General features: G+C 43.7%; 1 gene segment (V, D, J or C); it reads left to right on the plus strand.

The window, feature by feature from the left end:
* The window catches only part of LOC139383546 (M1-specific T cell receptor beta chain-like), a 68,753-nt gene that overhangs the window by 41,431 nt on the left and 5,251 nt on the right, over window positions 1–22,071 (plus strand). Inside the window, 3 exon segments of the C gene segment in view lie at window positions 18,715–18,765; window positions 21,184–21,537; window positions 21,686–21,712. Coding sequence covers window positions 18,715–18,765; window positions 21,184–21,537; window positions 21,686–21,712 — 432 coding nt within the window.

A 22,071-nucleotide genomic window follows, 5' to 3' on the forward strand; every position in this document is an offset into this window, starting at 1 on the left:
ACTGATGTTGGGCGATTAGGCCTGGCTCGCAGTCGGCGTTCCAATTCATCCCAAAGGTGTTCGATGAGGTTGAGGTCAGGGCTCTGTGCAGGCCAGTAAAGTTCTACCACACCGATCTAAACAAACCATTTCTGAATGGAGCTCGCTTTGTGCACAGGGGTATTGTCATGCTGAAACAGGAAAAGGCCTTCCCGAACTGTTGCCACAAATTTGGAAGCACAGAATTGTCTAGAATGTCATTGTACAATATAGTGTTAAGATTTCCCTTCACTGGAACTAAGGGGTCTAGCCCGAACCATGAAAAACAGCCCCAGACCATTATTCCTGCACCACCAAACTTTACAGTTGGCACTATGCATCTGGGCAGGTAGTGTTCTCCTGGCATCCGCCAAACCCAGATTTGTCCGTTGGACTGCCAGATGGTGAAGCGTGATTCATCACTCCAGAGAACGTGTTTCCACTGCTCCAGAGTCCAATGGCGGTGACCTATAAACCACTCCAGCCGACACATAGCATTGCACATGGTGATCTTAGGCTTGTCTGCGGTTGCTTGGCCATGGAAACCCATTTCATGAAGCTCCCTGTAACCAGTTTTTGTGCTGATGTTGCTACCAGAGGCAGTTTGGAACTCAATGGTGAGTTTTGTAACCGAGGACAGTCAATTTATACACCCTTCAGCACTTCAGCACTCGACGGTCCCATTCTGTGAGCTTGTGTGTGGCCTACCACTTCACAGCTGAGCCGTTGTTGCTCCTAGACGTTTTCACTTCATAGCACTTACAGTTGACAGGGGGCAGCTCTAGCAGGGCAGAAATTTGACAAACTGACTTGTTGGAAAGGTGGCATCCTATGACGGTGCCACATTGAAAGTCACTGAGCTCTTCAGTGAGGTCATTCTACTGCCAGTGTTTGTCTATGGAGATTGCACTGCTGTGTGCTCGATTTTATACACCTGTCAGCAACGGGTGTAGCTGAAATAGCCGAATCCACTAGGGTCCACATACTGCTGTATAGTGTATCTAACTGAGCATTACATTCTCTCAAGATAAATACATCCTATTTCTTCACTCCTTTTCCCAAATCCAAATTAAGACTATTTTTGGTGAATAATTTTACTGCAAGAATTGTTTCTGCAGGAGTTAATATTAAGGCTATGTGAGATGTCATAGACCTACAGTCAGTGTCCAGATTTCAGTTTCCATTCAACCCATCAGAACAGTAGGCTGCAGTTGCCTTGACCTACCATAGGCCTATTTGAAGACCCTGTCTTGTGAGACTGTCACTTTTTTACAGTCGCCTCACAATCATCACACATGACAAATCTTTTCCAAACTACTACAAATTACTTTCACAGCATTTGTCTTATTGAATTACATTTTGACAATATCCTATTTGCCTTTGCCGTGGATTGACGGTAACGTTTTCTGCCAGTTCCCAAAATAATTATTTGGCAATTGGCTGTGTAGGCTAATTGGCAAGCATAATGCCAAAATGCCAAAAGAAAAACCTCAATGTAGTCTATGGATATTTTTATTTAACAAGGCAAGACAGTTAAGAACAAATTCTTATTTTCATTGACGGCCTAACGGGGAACAGTGGGGTTAACTGCCTTGTTCAGGGGGGCAGAACGACAGATTTTTACCTTGTCAGCTCAGGGATTCTAATTTGCAACCTTTCGGTTACTAGTCCAACTAGTCTAACCACTAGGCTACCCTGCCGCCTCTACACTCTAACCACTAGGCTACCCTGCCGCCCCTCCACTCTAACCACTAGGCTACCCTGCCACCTCTACACTCTAACCACTAGGCTACCCTGCCGCCTCTACACTCTAACCACTAGGCTACCCTGCCACCTCTACACTCTAACCACTAGGCTACCCTGCCACCTCTACACTCTAACCACTATGCTACCCTGCCACCCCTCCACTCTAACCACTAGGCTACCTGCCACCTCTACACTCTAACCACTAGGCTACCCTGCCGCCTCTACACTCTAACCACTAGGCTACCTGCCGCCTCTACACTCTAACCACTAGGCTACCCTGCCGCCTCTACACTCTAACCACTAGGCTACCCTGCCATCCCGACACAAGAAGGATACATTTATAGATTTTTTTTAAAGGTATTGTTTGTCTTTGTTCATTATTATTTTTTATTTTTTTTACAAACTCTAAGTTTTGTTTTATGTTATTGTACCATTACCTACTAGCTGATCCAGCAGAGGGCACTAATGTTCCACTGTACTGTAAGCCGATAGGTCAGCTATAAGCTCCTCCCACCTCAGAACAAAGACTCTGAACACCTCATACCACGGACATAGATCTAACTCTACAGCTCAGACAGACAAACGGACAGACAGACAGACAGCATGATCAGAGTTCTCCTCACGGCTACTGTTTCACTCCTCTGGCTCACAGGTGAGGATAAGGTTCAGTATTTCAGGTGAGGGTAAGGTTCAGTATATCAGGTGAAGGTAAGGTTCAGCTTATCAGGTGAAGGTAAGGTTCAGTATATCAGGTGAAGGTAAGGTTCAGTATATCAGGTGAAGGTAAGGTTCAGTATATCAGGTGAAGGTAAGGTTCAGTATATCAGGTGAAGGTAAGGTTCAGTATATCAGGTGAAGGTAAGGTTCAGTATATCAGGTGAAGGTAAGGTTCAGTATTTCAGGTGAAGGTAAGGTTCAGTATATCAGGTGAAGGTAAGGTTCAGTATATCAGGTGAAGGTAAGGTTCAGTATATCAGGTGAAGGTAAGGTTCAGGTGAAGGTAAGGTTCAGTATATCAGGTGAAGGTAAGGTTCAGTATATCAGATGAAGGTAAGGTTCAGGTGAAGGTAAGGTTCAGTATATTAGGTGAAGGTAAGGTTCAGTATATCAGGTGAAGGTAAGGTGCAGGTGAAGGTATCAGGTATTTAGTAGCTGATTTGATTTATTATTGTCTCTCTGTGTTTCATCGTCTCTCTCTTCTCCCACTGTCTTCTCCCTAAGGTTCCTGTGTGTCCCTATCCGTCCAACAATCTCCTCGTCATCTCACCAAGAGGCCAGGAAACACCTTAAAGATGACCTGCAGTCACCATGACAGAAACTATGATAAGATCTACTGGTACCGTCAGACAGATGGACAAAAGCTCCAGCTCATCGGCTTCCTGTCCTTTAAACAAGCTTTAGATGTTGCGGAAAACTTTAACATCTCAGGCGACGCAGAGGATGAGGGTTTTCTGGGGTCGCTTGCAGTGAGGGTTGAAGACACTGGGCTATATTATTGTGCTGTGAGTAAAGCACAGTGAATCAGCTACACTTTGCACTACACACAAAACCCCTCCCTCTACACTACACCAAAGATTGTCTACCAAGACAGAAGGCAGGCAGGAAGAGATGAGATCAGGTGGGACCATTCTAGCCAATGAGACGGCAGATACGCGTGTGAACAACAGGCCATAGAGACAGATAGAGTCATCTTTGTATCTGTGCCAATATAGCGTCTGTGACAGCATGGGCAGCGCCATTGAGGCTATCTCCATTTTAAAGTAGTACATTTTCTTCTTCTTCAAAGAACTCACCAGCTTATAGTAGAAAAAAACAGAAATGAGTTACCTCTGGTTCATTCAGCCATTCCAATGAGAAAAGTAATGGGGGAAGAATAGGGTTTTGGAATTCAACGGTGAAAATAAGGTCTGAGGTTAACACACAGGCTTAGGAGATCTTATACGTTTTGTTCTATGAGATAATATCAGTGACGTTTATTAATTATAAAAATGTTTATATGCTTTATGTGGTTTTTCTGATTACATAAATGCTTCGAAAATCTGATGAAGATGACGTCATAGAAACAAACGTATAAGATTTATCCATGAAACCCTACTCCATTCATTATGCCCGTAGGCTTTGTCCAACGAACCATGGCGGAGTTAATGCCTACAAAAAGACGCCATTGCTCCCCACCCAGTTGACTACTTTAAAATGGTGGAATCCCTCACTGGTAATGTGTATGCTAAAACGGGTTGTATCCATGATGAGTCCCTCTATATATCTCTATGACAAAAGGCACAACTCTGATATAACGTAGATTAATTCAAAGCTGCCAAAATGCCACGTGCGTCTACTTATACCACTGCATTCGTATCAATCTCACCATTATGAAACTTCCATTAGATCAAATAAGCTTTGGTCCACTTTTTGCTGACCAAAATTCAACACTCTCATTGACTTCGCTATTTTCACGGACAGATTTTTTGGGGGCGGAGTAAAATCTCTCGCTTTGCTTCTTCCTCTCTGACTACACACAAAACAAAACTCCTCCCCTCCTCCTCCTCTTCTTCCCTCCCATATGACCCGCCCATGTGCATTACATAACTCTTATGGGAGACTGCTATGTGGAGACAGTACATAACTCCTATGGGAGACTGCTATGTGGAGACAGTACATAACTCCTATGGGAGACTGCTATGTGGAGACAGTACATAACTCCTATGGGAGACTGCTATGTGGAGACAGTACATAACTCCTATGGGAGACTGCTATGTGGAGACAGTACATAACTCCTATGGGAGACTGCTATGTGGAGACAGTACATAACTCCTATGGGAGACTGCTATGTGGAGACAGTACATAACTCCTATGGGAGACTGCTATGTGGAGACAGTACATAACTCCTATAGGAGACTGCTATGTGGAGACAGTACATAACTCCTATGGGAGACTGCTATGTGGAGACAGTACATAACTCCTATGGGAGACTGCTATGTGGAGACAGTACATACCTCATTTGGGAGACTGATATGTGGAGACAGTACATAACTCCTATAGTAGACTGCTATGTGGAGACAGTACATAACTCCTATGGGAGACTTCTATGTGGAGACAGTACATAACCCCTATAGTAGACTGCTATGTGGAGACAGTACATAACTCCTATGGGAGACTTCTATGTGGAGACAGTACATAACCCCTATAGTAGACTGCTATGTGGAGACAGTACATAACTCCTATGGGAGACTGCTATGTGGAGACAGTACATAACTCATATAGGAGACTGCTATGTGGAGGCAGTACATAACTCCTATGTGAGACTGCTATGTGGAGACAGTACATAACTCCTATAGGAGACTGCTATGTGGAGACAGTACATAACTCCTACAGGAGACTGCTATGTGGAGACAGTACATAACTCCTATAGTAGACTGATTTGTGGAGACAGTACATAACTCCTATAGGAGACTGCTATGTAGAGACAGTACATAACTCCTATAGTAGACTGATATGTGGAGACAGTACATACTCCTATAGGACACTGCTATGTAGAGACAGTACATAACTCCCATAGGAGACTGCTATGTGGAGACAGTACATACTCCTATAGGACACTGCTATGTAGAGACAGTACATAACTCCTATAGTAGACTGCTATGTGGAGACAGTACATAACTCCTACAGGAGACTGCTATGTGGAGACAGTACATAACTCCTATAGTAGACTGCTATGCCAATAAATTGTAATGGAAATAAAGTACACCCTTGTCATGTTCTTTTGACAACATTGTGGTGAATTATCATTGATGTTGCTGTCTCAGATGTTCCATTTATCTTAGCATCTGCTGCAGTGAAAAAGATGTCTCTCTGTCCTTTCTCACAGGCAAGAATCACGTAGATACAGTATATCCACTGTGACGTCATAGCGACGTACTCCTCCTCCACCGACAACTACCCTGACATGTTGTGGTGCCAACCCCAAGGGAGGACAGAGAACCATTGGAATACTACACTATGATATCTGCCATCGAGCGGAACGTCGGGCCTAACAGGTCATTCCAAGGCCAACGCCACCATTTCTGAAATAAAACCCTACAGACAGGTAATGCGTATCGCTGTGCAGCCAGTCAGATTCAGTCCCTCAACTAACATTAAAAAAAGGCTGCCGTCGTATCGAACCACCTTTCAGCATTCTCTGACTGTCTGGTGATGGACGTGTGGTTTTCGATAGAGCCGGAATGGTAGTCCACGCACAGCATAAATTGCAGTTGTATTAGGTAGTCGTTGGGGGAATTTTTAGATTACTTGTTAGATATTACTGCGTGGTCGGAACTAGAAGCACAAGCATTTCACTACACTCACTTCATCTGCTAACCATGTGACCAATAACATCTGCTGACCATGTGTATGTGACCAGTAACATTTGATTTTGATTTTGATGTAATAACTGATCGTAAGTAGCACAGTCTACTCTTTGGTTATCGCTGAGTTCATTTTTTTGTGTCTAGATGGAATTTGTGTTCATGGATTTGATGTCGTACGTTTTACCCCCAACACCACTTTCTATCAATTTGAAAAGCAGACCCTCATGCCAAATTGAGTCAAACACTTTTTTGAAATCTACAAAGCATTAGAAGACAAGGTGAAGGTAAGGTTCAGTATATCAGGTGAAGGTAAGGTTCAGTATATCAGGTGAAGGTAAGGTTCAGTATATCAGGTGAAGGTAAGGTTCAGTATATCAGGTGAAGGTAAGGTTCAGTATATCAGGTGAGGTTAAGGTTCAGTATATCAGGTCAAGGTAAGGTTCAGTATATCAGGTGAGGTTAAGGTTCAGTATATCAGGTCAAGGTAAGGTTCAGTATGTCAACTAAGGTTCAGTATATCAGGTCAAGGTAAGGTTCAGTATATCAGATGAAGGTAAGGTTCAGTATATCAAATAAGGTTCAGTATATCAGGTGAAGGTAAGGTTCAGTATATCAAATAAGGTTCAGTTTATCAGGAGAAGGTAAGTAAGTGTTGCACCACCCTATCGCAACTTAGTGGTGCAACACCCTTCAATGGAAGCGGTAGGAAACAAATTAATGTGGTAGCATCTCTCATAAAAACAGATAAAAAATGTATATTATATATAATTGTCTACGATTAAGTCTGAGGACTTTTCAAATTGAGGAAATGTCTGACTTTTATTGTAGGCCTATTCCAGTACTTGAATTTCCAAATTCAAGTTCAACTACTTAACTTTAAGCTCCTTGTATTGTTTAAAATAGCAGTTGTAATATGGAAACCAAAATGTATTTGTCATGTTACTTCATTACCAGATCGTATTGTGAATGAGCCCACTAGGCTACCCTGCCGCCCCATTACCAGATCGTATTGTGAATGAGCCCACTAGGCTACCCTGCCGCCCCTTTACCAGATCGTATTGTGAATGAGCCCACTAGGCTACCCTGCCGCCCCATTACCAGACCGTATTGTGAATGAGCCCACTAGGCTACCCTGCCGCCCCATTACCAGATCGTATTGTGAATGAGCCCACTAGGCTCACATAAGGTGATGTCATTATATCTAGAATAATTAATTAGGAATAACTTTGGGTGTTGAGCAATAGTCTGTCCTACACAATTGCGCACAGCAGACCTGGTGTCCAATCTGAGGGCACAAAAACATATGAAAACATCATTTAACATCTCTGTTAAATCTAAGGAGATGATTGACATCAATTCGCTAGAGATCCAACATGGATCCAGGTACAACTGTCTTCACCAGCATAACGAATGAGAAAATATATTTTTTTTTTCCAGCATTTGGGCTGTTGTTTACATCACAACAGCTGTTTGTCACTTGACTGTCATTCAGAAAATTCCTTTCCTGGATCAGATGATGTTGTGTGAATATATCATGGTGTAAATAAACAGCTGGACACAAAAATGCACACCCAACAAGAATGATGGAGGAGGAGAAAATAGGAATGAGGAGGAGGAGAAAATAGGAATGAGGAGGAGAGAGGAAGGAGTAGGGGAAGAGAGGAAGGAGGAGGAGAATAGGTAGGAGGAAGGGAGAGGAGGAGGGGAAGAGAGGAAGGAGGAGGGGAATAGAGAGAGGAGGTGGAGGAGAGAGGAATGAGGAGGGGAGCGAGAGAGAGAGACAGAGAGAGAGAGAGAGAGAGAGAGAGAGAGAGAGAGAGAGAGAGGAAGGAGAGTGAACGGAGGAGAGGTTCAGACTGTCCCTCTTTCTCTCAGTCCTCTGATGTCTGTCAGGATGAAGCTGTTGTGTGTGACTCTGGCTCTCCTCCTCACTGCAAGTAAGAACTGTCCTCTACTTACACACATGACAGGCTTCACAAATCAGCAGTGTGGAAACTGATATTCTGTGTGTTCAAAGTCAACCTGATCATTGAAATGACAGAAATGATTTTAAATTGTAATCACTTTCAGGTTGATGATACTTTATAGATGTTTTAATGTCTGTTTTTCTTCACAGATTTCTGTGACGGTATAACAGTTAAACAGTCTCCTGTCCTGTCCGTGTGTAGAGAAGGAGATGCGTCAGTCACTCTACGGTGTTACCACGACGACAGCAGCTACTACTACATGTTCTGGTACCGACAGAGAGACAACAACATGGAGATGCTGACATATTCTCAGGGTCAAGGCTTGTGGGAAATACAACCTCCCTTTGAGAAGGATGTACATTACACCATGAGCAGGCCGGAGCTGACTAGATCCACTCTGGAGATCAAGAACTTGGAGGTTGGGGACGGGGCTGTGTATTACTGTGCTTCCAGTACAGCACCATGACTCAGAACATATACACTTCCTTACAACAACCCCTAGAAGCCACAGGAGGAGGGGGGGGGGAACCACACCAGAGAGAAGGGGGAGGGGAGAGGAGAGGAGAGGAGAGGAGAGGAGAGGAGAGGAGAGGAGAGGAGAGAAACCACACCAGAGAGAAGGGGGAGGGGAGAGGAGAGGAGAGGAGAGGAGAGGAGAGGAGAGGAGAGGAGAGGAGAGGAGAGGAGAGGAGAGGAGAGGAGAGGAGAGGAGAGGAGAGGAGAGAAACCACACCAGGGAGAAGGGGGAGGGGAGAGGAGAGGAGAGGAGAGGAGAGGAGAGGAGAGGAGAGGAGAGGAGAGGAGAGGAGAGGAGAGGAGAGGAGAGGAGAGGAGAGGAGAGGAAGAAACCACACCAGAGAGAAGGGGGAGGGAGGGGTAGTGGGGGTAGTAGTGGTAGTGGGGGTAGGAGTGGTAGTGGGGGAGAGGGTAGTGGGGGAGAGGGTAGTGGGGGTAGTAGTGGTAGTGGGGGTAGTAGTGGTAGTGGGGGAGAGGGTAGTGGGGGAGAGGGTAGTGGGGGTAGTAGTGGTAGTGGGGTAGTAGTGGTAGTGGGGGAGAGGGTAGTGGGGGAGAGGGTAGTGGGGGTAGTAGTGGTAGTGGGGGTAGTAGTGGTAGTGGGGGTAGTAGTGGTAGTGGGGGAGAGGGTAGTGGGGGTAGTAGTGGTAGTGGGGGAGAGGGTAGTGGGAGAGGGAGGGGTAGTGGGGGTGGGAGAGGGTAGCGGGGGAGAGGGTAGTGGGGGAGAGGGTAGTGGGGGAGGGAGGGGTAGTGGGGGAGAGGGTAGTGGGGGTAGTAGTGGTAGTGGGGGAGAGGGTAGTGGGGGAGAGGGTAGTGGGGGAGGGAGGGGTAGTGGGGGACAGGGTAGTGGGGGAGAGGGTAGTGGGGGAGAGGGTAGTGGGGGAGGGAGGGGTAGTGGATGGGCAGGGTAGTGGGGGAGAGGGTAGTGGGGGAGAGGGTAGTGGGGGAGGGAGGGGTAGTGGGGGACAGGGTAGTGGGGGAGAGGGTAGTGGGGGAGAGGGTAGTGGGGGTGTCATTGGTGACATTGGTGAATTTCTTGGTATTTTGTTATGAGTCCTCCATTTATAACCTTTTATTTTAATTGTAGATGTTTTTTCAATTTTAAAACATGACCAAAAAACAAGCAGTAAAGAAGAACAATGTTCTCATGTTGGGGCTCTCCGTCTTCTCCTGGACTTAGGGCTCTCCGTCTTCTCCTGGACTTAGGGCTCTCCGTCTTCTCCTGGACTTAGGGCTCTCCGTCTTCTTCTGGACTTAGGGCTCTCCGTCTTCTCCTGGACTTAGGGCTCTCCGTCTTCTCCAGGACTTAGGGCTCTCCGTCTTCTCCTGGACTTAGGGCTCTCCGTCTTCTTCTGGACTTAGGGCTCTCCGTCTTCTCCTGGACTTAGGGCTCTCCATCTTCTTCTGGACTTAGGGCTCTCCGTCTTCTCCTGGACTTAGGGCTCTCCGTCTTCTCCTGGACTTAGGGCTCTCCATCTTCTTCTGGACTTAGGGCTCTCCGTCTTCTACTGGACTTAGGGCTCTCCATCTTCTTCTGGACTTAGGGCTCTCCGTCTTCTTCTGGACTTAGGGCTCTCCGTCTTCTTCTGGACTTAGGGCTCTCCGTCTTCTTCTGGACTTAGGGCTCTCCGTCTTCTCCTGGACTTAGGGCTCTCCGTCGTCTTCTGGACTTAGGGCTCTCCGTCTTCTCCTGGACTTAGGGCTCTCTGTCTTCTTCTGGACTTAGGGCTCTCCGTCTTCTTCTGGACTTAGGGCTCTCCATCTTCTTCTGGACTTAGGGCTCTCCATCTTCTTCTGGACTTAGGGCTCTCCATCTTCTTCTGGACTTAGGGCTCTCCATCTTCTTCTGGACTTAGGGCTCTCCGTCTTCTTCTGGACTTAGGGCTCTCCGTCTTCTTCTGGACTTAGGGCTCATTTTGATCCGCATCGCAGAAGTTCAGCTTTACAGCGTGATTGAAATTGAAAAGCCATGTTCCCACTTTATCGGAGACTACATTCAGTGAACCACACCAGTCGGCTCAATCGGATCGGAAAAATACCTTTCAAATTTTGATTGCGGAATCTGTAACGCTTCAGTGTTATGGATTGAATAGAAAAACCATCTTCCTGTTAATGTTTTTGAAATCAGAAAACTGTTCAGATTTGAGTTTTGTGACCTCTTACTCGCTGGCCTAGTCAGTGATTCTAAGGTCATACGTCATGTCTATATTAGATTTTGATTGGCCAATGCATGTCAAAGAGAGTTTTTCTCCTCCTCTTTTCTCCGCCATTATTCCTGTGACATTTGTCACCTCAGCTGAGAACTCCTATATGGTCGCCAGATGGCTAGTTTTCTTGGTAAAAGGGAGTTTGAAATATTAGCATTATCTCATAGGCACTTTTTGAAATGACCTCCAAGACATCCCACCAAGTTGTCAACAGTGACACCTGAACCACAGAGAAGTTGTCAACAGAGACACCTGAACCACAGAGAAGTTGTCTACAGAGACATCCGAACCACAGAGAACTTGTCAACAGTGACACCCGAACCACAGAGAAGTTGTCAACAGAGACACCCGAACCACAGAGAAAATTGAGGGTACATGACTCCTTGCCCACCCCAGCATTGGCCCCCACACAGACAAAATATACTTACCACCTTATTTTTAAAATTGTATTTAACCTGGCAAGTCAGTTAAGAACAAATCCTTATTTACAATGACGGCCTACCCTGGTCAAACCCTCCACTAACCCGGACGATGCTGGGCCAATTGTGCGCCGCCCTGTGAGGCTCCAGATCACAGCCGGTTGTGATACAGCCCGTGATCGAACCTGGGTTTGTAGTGACGCCTCTAGAACTATGATGCAGTGCCTTAGACAGCCACGCCACCCAGTCCCCTTCTTCCACAAGCCGAAGAGGACTGTAACGTTAGTAAACAGCCAGACCAGTGGGAGCGGGAGGACATTTGTCCATCAGGTTCATTATTTAATTGAATTCATAACTTTTTTCACAAGCTCCTTTGCTGCATCAGACTGTTAAATAGTCACCACTAGCCGGCCTCCGCCAAGTATCCTGTCTGAACTTTAGACACTGTTACTAGCCGGCTACCACCCGGTACTCAACCTGAATATCTTATGTTGGGCTAGTAATTCATGTTCCAACGTGAATGTACCTAATGCTATGTTAGAAACATGACCTATGTTCAGTATCTAACGTTGTTAGACACAAACAAAACGATGCCTAGAAATATGGACTGCAGAAAAAGGCACACAACACAAGGAAGCTTTTAACCATAGTCTATTAACTAACTAATGTCAACCCCTTTTCACCAGCTAGCTACCAAACTAACTTAGCAAGATAGCTAGCTAGTTTAACCTCCATCATTGCCCGGCAACACAATTTCATGAATATTCATGACTCTCGACATGGAAACCGTCGGGTGATTGGTTGAGACTTTTTGAGTGCGTGATGTCACACAGATGTTCTACAGAGCTGTCTGTTTAGCTAGCTCCTGCCGCCGGCACCTACCAAATGACTGAGGAAACCCAGCTTGATCAACAAATGAATTGGGAAATAAATGAAAGTCTCACCAGCTAGCTACCAATCTATTTTAGTTTCACTGTCGGATCCTTAAAAAACGAGCCCACCTTTTACCTTTCCACAAACGGTCTGGTATGTGTCGCTTGATATGAGCAAGTTAACCCAGATATATCACAGAATAGGTCATGCATCCATGATTAGTTAGTAGCTACTAGTAGCTAGTCTCCTGTTTCTGTAAAGACTGTCTCCTGTTTGTGTTTCTGTAAAGACTGTCTCCTGTTTGTGTTTCTGTAAAGACTGTCTCCTGTTTGTGTTTCTGTAAAGACTGTCTCCTGTTTCTGTAAAGACTGTATCCTGTTTGTGTTTCTGTAAAGACTGTCTCCTGTTTGTGTTTCTGTAAAGACTGTCTCCTGTTTCTGTAAAGACTGTCTCCTGTTTGTGTTTCTGTAAAGACTGTCTCCTGTTTCTGTAAAGACTGTCTCCTGTTTGTGTTTCTGTAAAGACTGTCTTCTGTTTAAGTAAAGATTGTCTCCTGTTTGCGTTTCTGTAAAGACTGTCTCCTGTTTGTGTTTCTGTAAAGACTGTCTCCTGTTTCTGTAAAGACTGTCTACTGTTTCTGTAAAGACTGTCTCCTGTTTGTGTTTCTGTAAAGACTGTCTCCTGTTTCTGTAAAGACTGTCTCCTGTTTGTGTTTCTGTAAAGACTGTCTCCTGTTTGTGTTTCTGTAAAGACTGTCTCCTGTTTGTGTTTATGTAAAGACTGTCTCCTGTTTGTGTTTCTGTAAAGACTGTCTCCTGTTTCTGTAAAGACTGTCTCCTGTTTCTGTAAATACTGTCTCCTGTTTGTGTTGCTGTAAAGACTGTCTCCTGTTTGCGTTTCTGTAAAGACTGTCTCCTGTTTCTGTAAAGACTGGCTCCTGTTTCTGTAAAGACTGTCTCCTGTTTGCGTTTCTGTAAAGACTGTCTCCTATTTGAGTTTCTGTAAAGACTGTTTCCTGTTTCTGTAAATCAAATCAAATCCAAATCAAATCAAATGTATTTATATTGCCCTTCGTACATCAGCTGATATCTCAAAGTGCTGTACAGAAACCCAGCCTAAAACCCCAAACAGCAAGCAATGCAGGTGTAGAAGCACGGTGGCTAGGAAAAACTCCCTAGAAAGGCCAAAACCTAGGATGAAACCTAGAGAGGAACCAGGCTATGTGGGGTGGCCAGTCCTCTTCTGACTGTGCCGGGTAGAGATTATAACAGAACATGGCCAAGATGTTCAAATGTTCATAATTGACTAGCATGGTCCAATAATGATAAGGCAGAACAGTTGAAACTGGAGCAGCAGCATGGCCAGGTGGACTGGGGACAGCAAGGAGTCATCATGTCAGGTAGTCCTGAGGCATGGTCCTAGGGCTCAGGTCCTCCGAGAGAGTGAAAGAAAGAGAGAAAGAGAGAATTAGAGAGAGCACACTTAAATTCACACAGGACCAAATCAGAGAGATAGGTAGGGGCAAGCCCATGTAATGCTTTGTAGGTTAGCAGTAAAACCTTGAAATCAGCCCTTGCCTTGACAGGAAGCCATTGCAGAGAGGCTAGCACTGGAGAAATATGATCAAAAAATGTTATTCTAGTCAGGATTCTAGCAGCCGTATTTAGCACTAACTGAAGTGTATTTAGTGCTTTATCCGGGTAGCCGGAAAGTAGAGCATTGCATTAGTCTAACCTAGAAGTGACAAAAGCATGGATTCATTTTTCTGCATCATTTTCTGTAAAGACTGTCTCCTGTTTGTTTCTGCGTTTACGTTATAATGATATATTATTATCCAGGTACATTACCAAGTACATTAATGGGGTAAACCAACTCTAAGAGTATGTATTAGGCTGTGTGAGAGAAGGTTTGAATCCTAATCAACCCATCCAATGTGAGGACATCTGTTGTTGAAGTGCAGTAGATCAGTCAAGCAGGTGACGAGCTGCGTAATGAATGATGAACAGCCTTGTTAGTACATCAGTACAATTGTACTTTTACTTCACTACATTCCTAAAGAAAACAATGTACTTTTACTCCGTACATTTTCCCTGACACCCAAAAGTACTTGTTACATTTTGAATGCTTAGCAGGACAGTAATATGGTCCAATTCACACAATTATAAAGAGAACATCCCTGGTCCTCCCTACTGCCTCTGATCTGGAGGACTCACTAAACAGAGAACATCCCTGGTCCTCCCTACTGCCTCTGATCTGGAGGACTCACTAAACAGAGAACATCCCTGGTCATCCCTACTGCCTCTGATCTGGAGGACTCACTAAACAGAGAACATCCCTGGTCCTCCCTACTGCCTCTGATCTGGAGGACTCACTAAACAGAGAACATCCCTGGTCATCCCTACTGCCTCTGATCTGGAGGACTCACTAAACAGAGAACATCCCTGGTCATCCCTACTGCCTCTGATCTGGTGGACTCACTAAACAGAGAACATCCCTGGTCATCCCTACTGCCTCTGATCTGGAGGACTCACTAAACAGAGAACATCCCTGGTCCTCCCTACTGCCTCTGATCTGGAGGACTCACTAAACAGAGAACATCCCTGGTCATCCCTACTGCCTCTGATCTGGAGGACTCACTAAACAGAGAACATCCCTGGTCCTCCCTACTGCCTCTGATCTGGAGGACTCACTAAACAGAGAACATCCCTGGTCCTCCCTACTGCCTCTGATCTAGAGGACTCACTAAACAGAGAACATCCCTGGTCATCCCTACTGCCTCTGATCTGGAGGACTCACTAAACAGAGAACATCCCTGGTCATCCCTACTGCCTCTGATCTGGAGGACTCACTAAACAGAGAACATTCCTGGTCATCCCTACTGCCTCTGATCTGGGGGACTCACTAAACAGAGAACATCCCTGGTCCTCCCTACTGCCTCTGATCTGGAGGACTCACTAAACACACTGTCTGAGTGTTGGAGTGTGCCCCTGGCTAACTAGATAAAATACCAAATCAAATGGTGCCATCTGGTTCGCTTAATATAAGGAATTTGAAATTATTTATACTTTTACTTTTGATACCTAAGTATTTTAAACCAAATACTTTTAGGCTTATACTCAAGTAGTATTTTACTGGGTGACTTTCATTGTTACTTGAATCTTTTTCTATGAAGGTGTCTTTACTTTTACTCAAGTATGACGACTGGGTACTTTTTCCACCACTGCTAGTGTATAATCCTACCCTTGATATTAAATGAAGCTCTTCGATTAAAAAGGGAGACATTTCTCAGAGATGATCCTACACTGACCTCTGGAGGGAAACTGTGGGATTACACAAAGTCACGCCAGAATTCTATAGTATCCTATTCAATTCAATTCCCCTGGCTTGAGATATAAAACAAAATAAACACATTTAAGATTATCCCTAAATACATATATACCTTTTATACAAACCATTCCACAGTATAATGATACTGTCACTAAAGCAGATACCTCCTACCAGTTAAATAAAGGTTGAATAAAAAATAAAGAAAGAAAAAAGATATGATCAAATGCAATTAGAATCAAGTTAGAAGGTAGTGCAAGTTTAAGACTGGATCTTGTCAGCCCTGCTCTATGATAGGCTGTTACTGTCACCTGATGCAGCATGGCAGGGGGAGAGGAGAGGGAGAGGGGACAGGGTTGTGCCTTAGACAGCTGTCATTTACATTTTTAGATTTAAAAAAAACATTAACCTGTCCTTCTCTCCTCTCCTCTCCTCTCCTCTCCTCTCCTCTCCTCTCCTCTCCTCCTCCACCTCCTCCACCTCCTCTCCTCCTCCTCCTCTCCTCCCCCTCCTCCTCTCCTCCTCCTCCTCCTCCTGCTCTCCTCCCCCTCCTCCTCATCTCCTCCCCCTCTTCTCCTCCTCCTCTCCTCCCCCTCCTCTCCTCCCCCTCCTCTCCTCCTCCTCCTCTCCTCCTCCTCTCCTCCCCCTCCTCTCCTCCTCCTCTTCCTCCTCCTGCTCTCCTCCCCCTCCTCCTCATCTCCTCCCCCTCTTCTCCTCCTCTCCTCCCCCTCCTCCTCTCTTCATCCCCCTCTTCCTCTCCTCCTCCTCTCCTCCCCCTCCTCCTCTCCTCTCCTCCTCTCCCCCTCCTCTCCACATCCTCCATCTCCTCCTCCTCCTCCTCTCCTCCCCCTCCTCTCCTCCTCCTCTCCTCCCCATCCTCTCCTCCCTGCTGCTTTTCTTAGTACTGCTGACGGAAATAGAAGCTGTCAGTTTGGATCAGGATCCCATTCCAGTAACAACAGTAGAATGCCATAATATTAATTATAAACATTACATTTGGATATTGTCTTTTTACATTGTCTTTTTTCAATAGAGAGAAAAAAGTAAATATCCAAATGTAAATGTTTATTATTAAAATCATGAATTTGATGTTCTATTTATAGGGTCAGGATCCAACTGCAGTAACCCTCCATGTCGACGCACCTGCTGCTACAGACAGATACTGAGAGACTGAGATGGTGAGAGAGATACAGAGAGAGAACAGGGGAGGGGAAATAAACAACAGAAAGAACAGAACGAGTGTTTTTGTGTGATGCTTTCACACTGTGGGGACAGGGGGCCACGGTGATATATTTACACAGAGACGCCGTACAAAAACCTCCTACCATTCACTTCCATACAGGAGAGGTCTGGGGCCTATTCACACACTACTACAGACTGTCGAGGAGTCTGGAGAGATGTTTTGATAATACTGAAGGATAAAACAAGATTTCAACCAGTCTTCAGGATTATAAAATCTACTTTATTGGGAGCATTTTCCTGGACAAGACAACAAATTTATGAAGTCAGATTTAGTTACATAAGGGAGTTGGTTTGATTCATGTTTGACCATAAAATCTCCTCAAAAGTTTTGCTGAACTCAGTAGTTATTTTTAGAGTATCTCTGAGTATCTCTGTTCATATTCCCATTGAGGCTGAATGACAAAAAATATCTGAGGTATTTTTGGAAGAGGAGGAAAACGATGTGACACTGGAAGAGAGGCCTACTTTGGGAATGGAACCAAACTCAGTGTTTTAGGTAAGTTCACTTCAGATGAACGACATTGATATAGATCTGTGATCCTGGAGATGTTTGATTAGTGTCTCTGATTCAGCTGAACTAAATGGTTGATGTGAAAACACTGTGACTTCAAACCAACCAGCCTTCTTTGGCAATGGAACCAAACTCACTGTTTTAGGTAAATACTTCCTAATTGATTTACTTACTGTACCTGACAATGTTATGTTTATGGATCTAATAGTTCATTTGAACAATTGGCAAGTCGTAAAAAGCGGTTATTATGTTAGATGACAAATGCGTAGACAAGTTCAGTAGCTACTGGTTGGCACATTACTGCTCAGTATGTCCGCACTGTGACAACTATAATCCTGCATTCTTTGGAGCGGGAACCAAACTGACTGTTCTGGGTAAGAGAATATTCACCATGATGGAACTAATGGGTCTCTATGTGTGGTTTAGGGGTTTGGTGATGTGAGGAGTTAGTTGATTCTAGATTCAGTACATTAGATTAGTTCATACTAGTGTTACTCCACTCAATGCTTTTTGATGTTAAGCCTGTACACTGTGCCAACTATGAGGCCTATTTTGGACAAGGCACCAAATTAACAGTTCTCGGTAAGTGATCCCGTACACTATGTTTGGCGTACGGACAATGAATGTGAGTGAGACAACATGCTCGTGAGAAGAGATTTGATATCGTAGTATTACAGTATGTTTGAGTCATCTGTGCCGGTCTTGTTTAACTGGTTGAAACGCGGTGTTGATCGGTAGGACGTCTTGACCAATACAGTTATCGAAGGCCAAGTACGATTTAAAGTTGACGAGAAAAGGACTTGCTTGACTAGAGCAGTATTCCACTGTACTGTGTTAATGGGGCCAGGCTCAGCACGTCTATACTGTATATCTATAATAGAGCAGTGTTCCACTGTACTGTGCTAATGGTGTCGGCCAGGCTTACTTCGGTGGAGGAACCAGGTTAACTGTTCTAGGTGAGAAATGACACTGAAAAAAAGAGCAGTAAGCTGTTGGTTATAAACCATGTAAACTATGTGGTTATAATGTAGGTGGTTGTAAAGTTTATTAGAGAATGATACTGTAACAGAATGACTGGGTGGTATCTATCGATCGTCCTCCTGACGTGGTTACATACAGGTGGAGTAAATCCACTGTGCTGGTGGTGTCGGCCAGGCTGACTTCGGTGGAGGAACCCGGTTAACTGTTCTAGGTGAGACAACACACTAACATAATATAACGTTGGCACCTGATTGTGATTTTTAAAAACTACATGTCATTTAAACACCTTTATATGTTATGGCTACAGTCTGTAGGTTACAGTGTGTGGTTGATATTCATGGATTGGAATGTGACCTAAAGATTGGTCGAGGTGGAACGCACTTGAATTTGATTTGTAAAATAGTCCCCATAATTTATTTGGTTGTAAACTATGTCAGATTTAACTACACTCAGCTGAATGTCTCAGAGGTCCTGTGAAGAGTTTTTGAATAACTTTGTTACAGAGTAACAAAGATGGAGTCGAAACAAAGTCAGAGTGACAGTAAAGATACTGCTTTGTGTCTCTGTGCTCGTACTCTGAGGCATATTTTGGAGCCGGCACCAAACTCACCGTTTTGGGTAAGAAAACGAACAATGAACTGTTGTGGACTCTATCTGATAAATGTACACGAGGGAATAACAAAGACCAAAACATTTTTACATTTGGCAATATAGAAAATATCGGATTTGACTATACGTCTAAATGGTGTTAAAGTAAGAGACTGTATTTGAATGGATCCCAGTAAATGCATTAGTTATGTGCTCCAATCATCATGGTTATAAAGCTGTCTGGCTCCGTGCCCAGACACAGTCTTCCTTCATTATAATACCTATCAGCTAGAGGAGAATAGGTTCCTTCGCAGTGGAACCAGACACAGTCTTCCTTCATTATAATACCTATCAGCTAGAGGAGAAGAGGTTCCTTAGCAGTGGAACCAGACACAGTCTTCCTTCATTATAATACCTATCAGCTAGAGGAGAAGAGGTTCCTTCGCAGTGGAACCAGACACAGTCTTAGGTACTTAGGTCAAAACAATGATCATTTCATCTCTACATAATCTGGAAATGATTTTGTGATGTCATTACATTTCATAGAATAACTAAATCCAACAACCAAAGACAGCAGGTTGGGGGTGTAAAGGCTACAGCTAAACTCTGCTAGTACTGAGTAGTGAGGAGGGGTTATTTCTGTAGCTGTGTATCAGTGTGAACAACAACCAGGCGTACTTCGGCAATGGCACCAAACTCACAGTTCTGGGTGAGAAAACTGATTCTGTCATCTGTTATCTATGCCGTCATGGGTTTATCTGTTAGTGAAAGAGACGTTGTCTAATTTTTTTTATCCGGTGTGTGAACCAGAGATGGAGAGAAAATATCTTTATGGTTTATAAAACAATGTTCCAATTCCTCAGGTGTTTGGTTTGTAATGAATATATATTGTGGTGGTGTATCAGTTTGAATGGAAGTGCATAACAGTTCAGAAGAGGCAAAGTAACAGATCTGTGTCAGATGTCATCCAGTGTCTGTAATGTAGAGCATGGCATGTCTCTGTGGTACACGGATAAGGCAGAGTTTGGTCCAGGTACCAGACTCACTGTTCTAGGTAAGGGATTCAGCTTTTCAACTTTCTTTAAAAAAAATATTGCAAATACATCATCATGAAATTATTGTTTAATTAAGGGCTTTGTTTGCTTTGCATTCCTGGCATAGTTGAGCATGCAAATATTCAGGGGGGGGGGGGACATTTAAGCTGTACAAAGAGCTAATGATAAAGTGAATTAGCCCTATGCTCTGTCGACATAGACATGCTTAGAAATACGGTATTACTTCCTTTGCTACAAGCCAAACTACTGCAAATACACCAATGGGTAGCTAGAATCCTCTTGGTTTTCTGTCTGTGAGGATGTGGTGTGCTCTGGTGCTAATGCTGCCTACTTTGGAGAGGGAACTAAGCTAACAGTTCTGGGTAAGAAAACTGTAATACTGGTAGAATACTGTAAGAATACTGTTATAATACTGTAGTAATACTGTTAGAATACTGTAATACTGGTAGAATACTGTAATACTGTTAGAATACTGTAGTAATACTGTAGTAATACTGGTAGAATACTGTAATACTGTTAGAATACTGTAAGAATACTGTACTAATACTGTAGTAATACTGGTAGAAAACTGTAATACTGGTAGAACCTGTAGTAACACTGTAAGAATACTGTAGTAATACTGTTAGAATACTGCAAGAATACTGTAGTAATACTGTAAGAATACTGTAAGAATACTGTTAGAATACTGTGGTAATACTGTTACAATACTGTAAGAATACTGTTAGAATAATGTAGTAATACTGTTACAATACTGTAAGAATACTGTTATAATACTGCAAGAATACTGTTATAATACTATAAGAATACTGTTATAATACTGTAAGAATATTGTAAGAGGAATACTGTAATACTACTGTAGTAATAATGATACTATAAGAATACTGTAGTAATAATGATACTATAAGAATACTGTAAGAATACTGTAGTAATAATGATACTATAAGAATACTGTAAGAATACTGTAATAATACTGTAATAATACTGTAGTAATATTAATACTGTAAGAATTCTGTAAGAATGTGTTTCTATGTGATTGACTTGGCATACATTTATTGATTAATGACATTTTGTGATGAACTCTCTCATTTTCATTTTGTGATGAACTCTCTCATTGATTCATTTTGTGATGAACTCTCTCATTGATTCATTTTGTGATGAACTGTCTCATTGATTCATTTTGTGATGAACTGTCTCATTGATTCATTTTGTGATTAACTCTCTCATTGATTCATTTTGTGATGAACTCTCTCATTGATTCATTTTGTGATGAACTCTCTCATTGATTCATTTTGTGATGAACTGTGTTTTAAAGCACTCGGGTTCAGGTATGATGTCGACAGCAAACAGAGCCATTGATTGAGTGTTAAAATACTCCACTGTTTTCTCCATGCAGATCCAAACATCAAAGTCACTGAACCCACAGTGAAAGTCCTAGCACCCTCCGCTAAGGAGTGTGAAGATAGAAACAAGAAGAAGAAGAAGACCCTAGTGTGTGTAGCCACCCGCTTCTACCCCGACCACGTCACGGTCTTCTGGCAAGTCAACAATGTCAACAGAACTGAAGGTGCCGGGACCGACAACAGGGCCTTGTGGGATAAAGATGGTTTATACAGTATCACCAGCAGACTGAGAGTCCCAGCCAATGAATGGCACAAACCAGAGAACAGATTCACCTGCATTGTCAGCTTTTACGATGGGACTGACAATATAAGAGTGACTAATGACACCATTAGTGGAGATCTCCAAGGTAATAAAACAATGAACACTGTTTCTGAGAAGAAAGAGATTTGACTGAACTAGTACACTAGTTTTGAGGCTCTAATGCATTCCCCAATGTCTAAGTGGTACCGTGGTGTATAATCTCATCTGAAACTCTCCTTCTTTGTTTCTTTCAGGTCAAAGTGGGGGAGAGATAACGACAGGTAAATGTGCCCATTTTATACCTGCATACTGTACTGATGACCAGCATACTGATGACCTGCATACTGATGACCTGCATACTGTACTGATGACCTGCATACTGTACTGATGACCTGCATACTGTACTGATGACCTGCATACTGTACTGATGACCTGCATACTGATGACCTGCATACTGATGACCTGCATACTGTACTGATGACCTGCATACTGATGACCTGCATACTGTACTGATGACCTGCATACTGATGACCTGCATACTGATGACCTGCATACTGTACTGATGACCTGCATACTGATGACCTGCATACTGTACTGATGACCTGCATACTGATGACCTGCATACTGATGACCTGCATAC

The sequence above is a fragment of the Oncorhynchus clarkii genome, chromosome 25, assembly GCF_045791955.1.
Source record: "Oncorhynchus clarkii lewisi isolate Uvic-CL-2024 chromosome 25, UVic_Ocla_1.0, whole genome shotgun sequence".
Taxonomy (NCBI): Eukaryota; Metazoa; Chordata; class Actinopteri; order Salmoniformes; family Salmonidae; genus Oncorhynchus; species Oncorhynchus clarkii.